The sequence below is a fragment of the Myxine glutinosa genome, chromosome 6, assembly GCF_964187855.1.
Source record: "Myxine glutinosa chromosome 6, kmMyxGlut1.1, whole genome shotgun sequence".
NCBI classification, from domain to species: domain Eukaryota; kingdom Metazoa; phylum Chordata; class Myxini; order Myxiniformes; family Myxinidae; genus Myxine; species Myxine glutinosa.
Genome location: NC_136266.1, coordinates 117,314,427 through 117,324,791, shown reverse-complemented (window position 1 = coordinate 117,324,791; position 10,365 = coordinate 117,314,427). Strand labels below are relative to the sequence as shown.

General features: G+C 45.5%; 1 protein-coding gene across 3 annotated transcripts in view; it reads left to right on the top strand.

The window, feature by feature from the left end:
• LOC137430230 (diacylglycerol kinase beta-like) overlaps positions 1-10,365 on the top strand; it is a 414,122-nt gene that overhangs the window by 220,810 nt on the left and 182,947 nt on the right. For all 3 annotated transcript variants that reach the window (XM_068120933.2, XM_068120932.2, XM_078780433.1), the window contains one exon: positions 2,872-2,988. In XM_068120933.2, coding sequence (XP_067977034.2) covers positions 2,872-2,988 — 117 coding nt within the window. The remainder of the gene's footprint in view (positions 1-2,871; positions 2,989-10,365) is intronic.

Sequence of the window (10,365 nt, the reverse complement as noted above, 5' to 3'; positions counted from 1 at the left end):
GCGAGTAAAAGCTGAATTATAGTAGCAAATTCATTCAAAAAGAACCTGGGCAACGCCGGGTGCTTTCGGCTAGTATATATACAGTCACGTGAAAAAGTAAGTACACCCCATGTAAAGTTTTGACTTTTTCAACATATTTCAACATACAGCTATTTGATCTTCATTTCAACAATATTGATAGATAAAGGTGATATAATATAACAAATATCATGAAACATTTACATTTTGTAGTCCATTGTACAATTTAAATAAAAATAAATGCAAATTTCATATGTGGAAAAAGTAAGTACACCCCGACATTTATCACTACTTCAAATACCTAAAATTAGAATCAGGTGCACCAGCTCAGGTGCAAGTGATTAGAACATCGTTGGAGAGGATCTTGGAGGAACATGTCTTATTTAAACCTCAGACATTTAGTTTGGTTTGCTCTTTGTTGTTGAAGTGTGCGGCGTCACCACGCCTAGATCAAAAGAGCTCTCTGAGGCCTTCAGAAAGAAGGTTATAGATGCCTACGAGTCTGGGAAGGGATTTAAAAAGATCTCCAAACAATTTGAAATCAATCATTCGACTGTCTCGAAGATCATCGACAAGTGGAGAAGATTCCAAACAACTCCCAACTTGTTCAGGCCAGGCCGCCCCAGCAAGTTCAGCCCGAGGGCAGACCGCAAGATGCTGAAAGAAGTCTCCAAGAACCCCAGAATGTCATCACTACAGGTAGCTCTTGCCACTGTTGATGTCAAAGTGCACGAGTCTACCATTAGAAAGAGGCTGCACAAATTTGATCTGCATGGGAGGTGTGCCAGGAGGAAACCTTTGCTGTCCAGAAAGAACATCAGGGCAAGACTAAAATTTGCCGAGGAACACCTGGGCAAAGACCAGCACTTCTGGAACAATGTGCTCTGGACAGATGAGTCAAAGGTAGAGCTATTTGGCCACAGTACCAGAAGACATGTTTGGCGAAAACCAAACAAAGCATTTGACCACAAGAACCTGATATCAACTGCAAAGAATGGTGGTGGAAATATTATGGTTTGGGGCAGCTTTGCTGCATCAGGGCCTGGGCAGCTCACCATCATTGAATCCATTATGAATTCTTCATTGTACCAGAGGGTGCTTGAGGATAATGTGAGGCCATCTGTCGGATAGTTGAAGCTCAACCGAAGGTGGACCTTGCAACATGACAATGACCCTAAACATACCAGTAAATCCACCAAGGAATGGCTGAAAAGAAAGAAATGGAGGGTTCTGGAATGGCCAAGTCAAAGCCCGGATCTAAATCCCATCGGGATGTTGTGGGGGGATTTGAAACGAGCTGTGCATGCAAGAAACCCCTCAAACATCGCACAGCTGAAATAATTCGGCATGGAGGAGTGGGCAAAAATTTCTCCCAGTCGATGTCAGAGACTGGTAGACAGTTATAAGAAATGCCTACTTGACGTTGTTTCTACCAAAGGGGGCAATACCACCTATCAGAGCCAAGGGTGTACTTACTTTTTCCACATGCGAAATTTGCATTTATGTTTATTTAAATGATACAATGGACTACAAAATGTAAATGTTTCATGGTATTTGTTATATTATATCACCTTTATCTATCAATATTGTTGAAATGAAGATCAAATAGCTGTATGTTGAAATATGTTGAAAAAGTCCAAACTTTACATGGGGTGTACTTACTTTTTCACGTGACTGTATATGTGTATGTATATGCAACAAACAACAACAACATGCATTTTAAGGCCATTTTCCCTGCTAGAGCGTGGGATGGCCTTGCGGTCCCCATGACAATCTTCTCCATTTCGCCCTATTTTCTGCATCTCTCCTTGTTACCCCCTTGCCCGCATTTCTTCTTCCACCATCTTTAGCCAAGTCTTTCTCGGTCTTCTCCGTCCTCTACTTCCTTCTACATTCATTTCCATCACTCTTCTCAACCAGTCACTTTCATCCTTCCTCAACACATGACCAAACCATCTCAACCTGTTCCTCTTCACAGCATCCATCACAGGCTCTATTCCCATCATCTTTCGCAATTCATCATTTGTCTTCCTCTCTTTCAACGATACTCCACACATCCACGGAACCATTCGCATTTCCACGCTTTCCAGCCTTCGTTGCTGCTCTACTTTCATTACCCATGTCTCGCTCCCATAAATCATAACACTTCTCACACATGCAGCATACACCTTTCCCTTCAGCTTCAACGACTCTCCCCTCCTCATCAGCACACCACTCAGTTCCCGAAACTTCTTCCATGCACATCTCACTCTTGCAACCGTTGCCGAGTCTGATCCACCTTCTCCATTCAGCATGTCTCCGAGGTAACAAAATGTTTTCACACCTTCCAGCTTCACGCCGTCTCCAAGTTCCAACTCAACATTCCTTCCATCTGCAGCTCCCTCTGTGTATATACATATATATCCTCTTGTTTAGGTTGACTAATGGGCAAGATTTACAGTTCCTGCAATTCTGCCCTATATTATGACATCACAGATGTTTTAGTGAATAATAAAAACACCTTTTACAATGCACTGGCTGTGACTCGCCCCCCCCCCCCCCCCCGCCACCTCTCTCTCTCTCTCTCCCTCTCCATTTGCACTCTTCAATAATCCCTTTATGGGATACAGCGACACTTGCGTCATAAAAAACATCATGGATATAAAATAATTGGAGTATGTACTTGCAATCATTGACCTTTGAGGAGCACGTCGCAACACACTCAGAATTTATTAATTTTACTGGAAATGGCAAAATTCCTGGAAGGTTCTGAATCTTAAAATGCTTGTGTTTCTTGTGTGGTGTATGACAATCTCAATAGTCCACGTCTGATGTTCGTTAAGATATTTGCCTGTCATTTTTCACACTGCTTAGGACAGGAAGAGCAACCTGCAGAGGATGGAGAGTGAATCACCACATCAGCAGCTGCGTCACGAAAGGGAGGGTATACAGCGAGTCAACTCGATTACACTGGAGGGTCATGGACTACAGGTGTGTAGGACAATTGTCATTTCAAGAGCCATTATGTGACCTTCTTTTGTGGCATTTTTCTTTCCATAGTTTCATCAAAGGATGCATAGAACCATAAAATGTCATACGAAGAGACCAGAGACCATCGTAATGCACAAATCGGGTATATTTTGTTTGCACTTATAACCTGTCAGTTTCTGAGTGAAACATTACTCAAATAAAATTTGACTTTAAACATAAATACGATGATGCCATTAAAGGTCTCGTTTTGTATTTATTTATTTTATTTGCAAAGAAAATCTTATGTATCAGAATACCTTGACCTTGTTTATAATTCTATGGCCAAGTTTTTCGTGTTACATTACGCACTTTTCAGCTGATATGTCATTGACATGTGTAGCATGGTTCCAGTAGTTGTTGTTGTTGTTGTTGTTGTTGTTGTTGTTGTTGTTGTATAGCCCCGGACAGTTCTCTCGAACAAGCCCACATCACAAAGATAGCCTATCGATCTTCTAGGAGCGGCCCAGATATCTCCCACTTCCAGGATGGTGTACCCCTGCCTTCACGAAGTCAGGGCCATGACGAAGTTAGAGAGACAGAGAGATAAAAGGGTAAGGGTCGTTCCATGGGGACCAATCGGCTCTCTGACTGTGACCGCGCTGCCCTGACAAATCTGGGCAGCAGGGAAGAATGGGAAGCTTTGCTCCCTAACTTGCGTTGGGGGGTACACCCACCACGAAGGGGCGTCCCCAATAGTTGTGGTTCCGGTAGTTGTGTGACGCACTGGTTGCTTTATGATAACCTTTTGGCTAAATGAGCTCGCCGAATGCACGGAGCCATTTGAGATTCCATTTGCAATTAAATAAAATTGGTAAGGTCTGAATTACCATTTGGTAATTAACAAAGAATCATTTAATGAGACGATCATCTTTCATACCATCGTGGATCAAACATATTGTCGCGTCCATAGCTAGTGAACACCAGCCTTGGACGGAGGAGCCGAACCAGCCTTAATTCCCGAGACGACCTCCCAAATATGGCGGTTATCTACTATTTAAGAGAGCTGTTGGTCTGTCTGTGTGTGTGTCTGTGTGTCTGTACATACTTGTTATTCGTTAATGGATCTTCGTTAAACTTTCAGAGGTTCATCACTGAGTGCCTGGGAGTGTTTTAGGCAAAAAAAGAATATATTTTTGAGAAAAAAAAAGTTCGTTTTTTGGGGATTTTAAAAACAAATCGCTCGATAGTGCCTAAGCCGTTTTGATTAATGACAGCTTTATACAAGTACACTTTCGCATAAATAAATACAAAACGATCACCAGGCATTTGAACACAAATAATAAAACAAACCCGGAAGTGGTCGAAGTTTTTGTTTAGGCTTCTTCTTCTTCCTGAACGTCATCATACTTAACTCAGACACATGATCAATGGCACATTCACCAGCATATATTCAACAAAAGGGTAAAATGATGATTTGACGTTTGTGATGGATTTTGATTTGGATGTAATTGCTTTTCCATTGTATCTGCCCTCATTCCAAATATGTTAATGTTTCTTTTTTGCTTGAGCAACGCCAGTTACTCCAGCTATAAACGCTTTTATAGCTCATTCAGGGGTTTGGGTGACCGGGAGAGGGGTGTAAATTCTCTATGTGAATGTGTACCATGTAGCGCCACCTGGTGATGGTCGCAGAGGGTATTACAATTTCCTTTTTTACCTGTGCAACACTGAGGTTATGAAGCACTCTTTGCACGGGAAATATTTTCCTCCTTCCCTTCCTCCCCCTCCCCCAAAACGGAGGGGCCTGTCAAAGCCTCCCCCCCCCCCCCTCCTCACCCCCTACCCCAGCCCCTGCCTCCTCTGGCAAAGTCCTGCTGATGATTGATAATAAAATGAGGCGCAGACTAAAATAAATGTTGAGGTAACTAAATTCTATTTCGAAGATCCTCTCGCACAGATACAAATATGAACACCGGGGTAAAGTAATAAAATAAAAGCTCCCTCTCCGGAACTTAGCTGTTTTCTCCGGCCCCAAAATGGGTTCTGTTGGTGAGGTTGGCAGAGGTGCTGTCTGAAGCCACCAGAGTGGGAAACTTGGTAAAATGGTGACGTCAAATGCCACGCATCGAAGGCGTTGTGGGCTCCTGGGGATGAGGTGAGTTGTGAAAGCGGCCCTCTTTGTTTCTCCTCCACTTCGGAAAAGACAGCGTGGCCTCCAGCACCCCCAAAGAGCCCAACATTCCAAGCTCCCTCTCGATTCTCACAGAAACCCACTCTATCTCAATACTCAAAATTGGCCCCGCTTCTTGCTCAAGCAAAAACCAACCGCTTCTTTCTTTTCCCTGCTGAGAACCAATTGCCAAGCCTCATCTCTGGCGAGAACCAATCGCCAAGCCTCTTCTCCAGCGAGAACCAATCGCGAAGCTTCTTCTCTGGCGAGAACCAATCGCGAAGTTTCTTCTCCGGCGAGAACCAATCGTGAAGCTTCTTCGAGCTCACCCGGCGCTCCACCCACATCATCCGGAAGCGTCACTCAGAGGGCGTGGCCTGCCGGTCCTGTTCCCACACCCACCACATCACGGTCGCTCCACCTCTCTTGGGCGGGTCTTTGCTGTATCATGTCCAGGAAGCGTGCATAACTTGGCCGGTGATGTCATACTTGGCCGGCTGTGTTGACAAAAACATTAGGAATGTCCACAGAGGGTTTCACGCACAGGGCAAATTAAGCTTAAACCCTACTGCTAATTAACAAATCATCATCCCTCAGGTATGATGAACATTGAGACACCACATTAAGCTACATTTCCCCTACTTAGTACATCGAAATGCTCCCACACGGTCCATACTATTTCTATACAATTCTACCTTTCCTACTGTATTCTCTTACCTAGCCCCATAAACGTAACAATATGTAACACCACAGGGAGTTTTGTCTTTGTTACACTTCCATTAGTCACAATTTATATTGAAAATTAACTTTTTCTACTGAACTAGGAAACGCAAGGTGTCCGGTTATACTGTATCATTCGAAAGGGTTGCAGGTTAAAATCCTGCTTTAGTTATTTCAACATGAAGAGAGCTTGAGGTTCTAAATAGCGGATATAATTAGCAAATAGGTTATTGCCTTTATAGACCTCTGTGAACCCAAAATCTATCTATTATATCGTTGCAACATTTGGTCTTCCTTTTTTGCTGGAAATATAATATAAGAATACCGGGAACAATTCTAATTGGAGATTATTGTCTTAAGGACAATAACGAGTTCTTCAGAATGCAAACTGCAGAGTAATACCTGAAAGTACATTGTGTAAAGGTTAAGGTCAATAACGAATATCTTTCGGATCAACTTGAGACCACTATCTATCTGAGGACCTAATTTTGTGACTTCCATTAACAATTTTCATGCTGCTGATGATGGAAAAAAAATTGGGAATAATAATATTGAGAAGAATAACAATGTGACTTTCCTATTCGAATATCCCTACTGATGTGATGAATATGTGTAAGGAAAGGCCTTTTTTTTTTTTCTTTTTTTTTTTTTGTATACAAGATCGAGGCTCGTGAAAGAGCGAACATTAATCACACAGAAAGACAAACAGACACACAAAACAAATAACATCGGGAGCGGTAGACAAGATGGGGAGAGAGGGGGAAGGACACAAACACAACATTTGAGAGCAGGGACCGAGAGACATGGAGACATCGAGAGAACTGTGGGAGGGAGAGGGCTTTGGGGGGGAGGCATGGGAAGGGGGGGGGGGGGTGGGAGAGGTATAAAACATATGGACACTGCCAAGACTTCCAGGAAAGAAGTTGGAATTTCAAACAAGGTGGATCTGGGGTGAATTAGTGGGGGTAGAAAAGATCAAGGTTTTGGATGGGGGAAGATAAGAGATGGTGGTGAACAGCTGTTTTGAAGACCTGGAGGGAGGAGTGTGATTGAAGTGAGTGTGGGAGTTTGTTCCAGAGGCGGGAGAAAAGAGAAAAGAGGAATGAAAGAGTGAAGGTGAGCAGAGAGCCGAGATTTCGGCAGTTTAACCATCAGAGGGTGGCTGGCAGATCTTGTGCGACCTGTAGGAATATTTGGGGGACAGAGCACAGAGAGAGCTGGGGGAGCAAGGCCGGAGAGGAGTCGGTAGAAGACAGAAAGACCACCTACCTACCTGCGGTGAGTGAGTGAAAGGCCCTCAGAGATAGCTTCATCGCGGGAGATTCCAATGATTCTGAAAGCTTTGGATTCAACAGCGTGAAACCGAGCCAGGTGTGAGGCAGGAGCACCAGCCCATAGGGGAGAACAGTATTCCATTGAGCTGCGGATGAAAGCCTTGTATGTGGTGAGGAGCTCAGGTGTGCCTAGGAAGGACTTCACACGACGGAGGATGCCCAGTCGGCGACTGGCTTTGGAGGCCAGCTTGGAAATGTGGTTTTCCCAAGAAAGATCATGGCAGATGGTGAGACCCAAAAGCTTGAGCGACAGAACTTCTTGGAGAGGATTGTTGAGAAAGTAGATGGGAGGGTTGGCCAGTCGATCTTTTCGGAGAGACATAGTAAGAGTGTGAGATTTGTCAGGATTGAAAGACATGTTCCACATGTTTGACCAGTCTGTGATTTTGTCCAGGTCTTCAGAGAGTGAGGAGGCTGCAGACTGCCGATCTGAGGGAAGAGGAATGGAGCGGCAGAGAGTGGAGTCATCAGCAAAGAGATACAGAGGATTTTCCAGAGAGTCGGAGAGATCATTGATAAAGACCAGAAAAAGCACAGGGCCCAGCACACTGCCTTGGGGAACTCCAGCCTGAACGGGAAGGGGAGATGAGAGAAATCCATTCAGGGCCACACGTTGACTACGACCAGAGAGGAAGTCCGCAAGCCATGCATGGAGATTTCCATGGATACCATAGGAGGAGAGTTTGGTGAGCAGAGCTGGGTGCCAGACCGTATCGAAGGCACGTGATATGTCAAGGGAGACAGCTCTGATTCCCTGTTTGGCATTGAGGACCTCCATCCATTGTTGAGACAGCAGAAGCAGCATGTCCAGAGTAGAGTGACCTGGTCTGAAACCAAATTGATGATCAGAGATCAAGCCATTGGAGAAGAGGAAAGATTTCATATCCGAAGCAATGATGGAATCCATGACTTTGCTGATAATTGGGAGCAGGCTGATTGGTCTGTAGTTGCAAGGATCTGTTTTTGCACCTTTTTTGTGTAAAGCGGTAATGTTTGCTGATTTCCAGGATGCTGGCAGATGACCTTGAGCAAAAGATAGGGTGAAAAGGACAGAGAGAGGGTGAGATAGAGCGGCAGAGCAGGATTTTAGGACCCGTGGGCTGATGCCATCTGGTCCAGTTGCAGAATCAGAGTCGAGGTTTGACAAAAACTCCTCCACCTTGTCAGGAGAGAAGGTCACAGAGTCCAGGAGCAGTTTGGTTCTACTGGGAAAGGTGGGAACAGAGAGAGATGGGTTTGGGACTAAGGATTTTGAGGCAAACACAGAGTTGAGGCATTCGGCCTTGTTACAACAATTGTTCATTGAGGCAAATCACGCATTGTGCATTCTGGAAACTTAAACTGATATGAATATGGGACATATACGGAAATCCATCCGGGTTTTAGAATATCAATCTCTTTGCGTGAAATTTAGCCAGCATACCGGGACACATTGCCCTTCTTTTTCCAGAGCTGACGTTGAATCTTTAATACCCACAACCTAAATGTAAATGCGACAGCCAGTTTTATGTCCACATCCGAAACATTCCATGATACAACAGCTCCTTGCTGGCCTGGTACCGTAACAGCATTTTTAGCTAGATTTAACGTGATGAGGAAACAAATCCAGGACGAGACAGCTCAGAGGCAATTTTTGTAGACAAGATGCATGAGATGTTTGCTCACAAACATTCTCAAGCAGCAGGTAGGTCAATCACATACAGAATGAATTCCGAGGAGAAAAAAACCATTGGAACTCGAGCATAGCCACAGATTCAGATTGAGCACACTCGGTGCACTCACAGCAATATGGTGGTGGAGCGGGTGTGCTAAGCTGAGAAAAGGAAAAGAGGAACTATGAAACTTACCTCTGGCCACTATGAAAATGAAAGGATATGGGAGAGAAAAGGAGTGTAGGGAATTGTGAGATGAATAGGGATACAAGGGAAAGGAGGTTTGGAAGAAATAGGAGTCAATGAAGGGAAGGGAAGGGGCATGGATGGGGTTTATTGAGTGTGGGGAGGGTACAAAACTCCCACCATTTTTGCATATGTAAAAAATAGATGTCCACAAACAGCAGCTGTACGGTTAGTCAAATATTTCCTATTACTGCTTGAAAATCTCACGCAGGAAACCACACTGATTGGTCAGCCGTAGCACAGCCCTGGCCTAGTCATTCAACTGGTTCTCATTTCCGAGGAACAACTCAAAAAGTACAATCAAGATTCTCAAGGAAATGATCGACGAACTTCCTCAGTGCTCCGGATCATATCAGTGGAATTCTTAGATAAATGATAAATTAACATTTAAAATGATTCATTATTGTGCTGAGATGAGCTGTATTAATTTGATAGTATAATTCAAGGTTAATCTAATCATTTAAAACCTGGTATTGTAGCGGTTACCGCTGGATGCACACAATCGCCTTGCACCGGCCAGAACACGGCCAGACGCGCCTCTCCCGGGCATGCCCGGACTCACTGTTCCCGGGCACGCCCGAACCTCCCGGGCACGCCCGGTCTCGCCTTTCCAGGGCTCGCCCAGAGCGTCCGGGCATGCCCGCTATCGCCTTTTCAGGGCTCGCCCAGAGCGTCCGGGCATGCCCGCTATCGCCTTTCCAGGGCTCGCCCAGAGCGTCCGGGCATGCCCGCTATCGCCTTTCCAGGGCTCGCCCAGAGCGTCCGGGCATGCCCGCTATCGCCTTTCCAGGGCTCGCCCAGAGCGCCCGGGCACGCCCAGCCTCGACTTGCCAGGCCGCAGCCAAACACGCCCGGGCAGGTCCAGACTCGCCTTTCCAAGGCTCGCCCTTGACACCCGGGCATGCCCTGTATAGCTTTTGCCGGGCAAACTTCCCGACATAAATGTGTATATATATTGCTGCCCGATAAACGGGCTTGTCAGAATACCTGAGCTGTTTTGTTTCAATAAAGCAACTCGGACGAATTCCGTCTTTGGTCGCGTCAATTCTTTCGACTCGCGTTGGAGCGCAGTTCCTTCATTGGTGACCTACCGACATGGATACGGCAGTGACGCTTAAACTGCCTACCTTCTGGGAGGCTCACGCGGCTGTTTGGTTCGCTCAGGCAGACTCTCAGTTCACCCTGCGAGGCATCACCGCGGACGACACCCGCTTCCACCATGTTGTGGCGGCGCTCGGTTCCGCCACCGCGGCCCGCGCCTTGAGCCTCCTCCAGC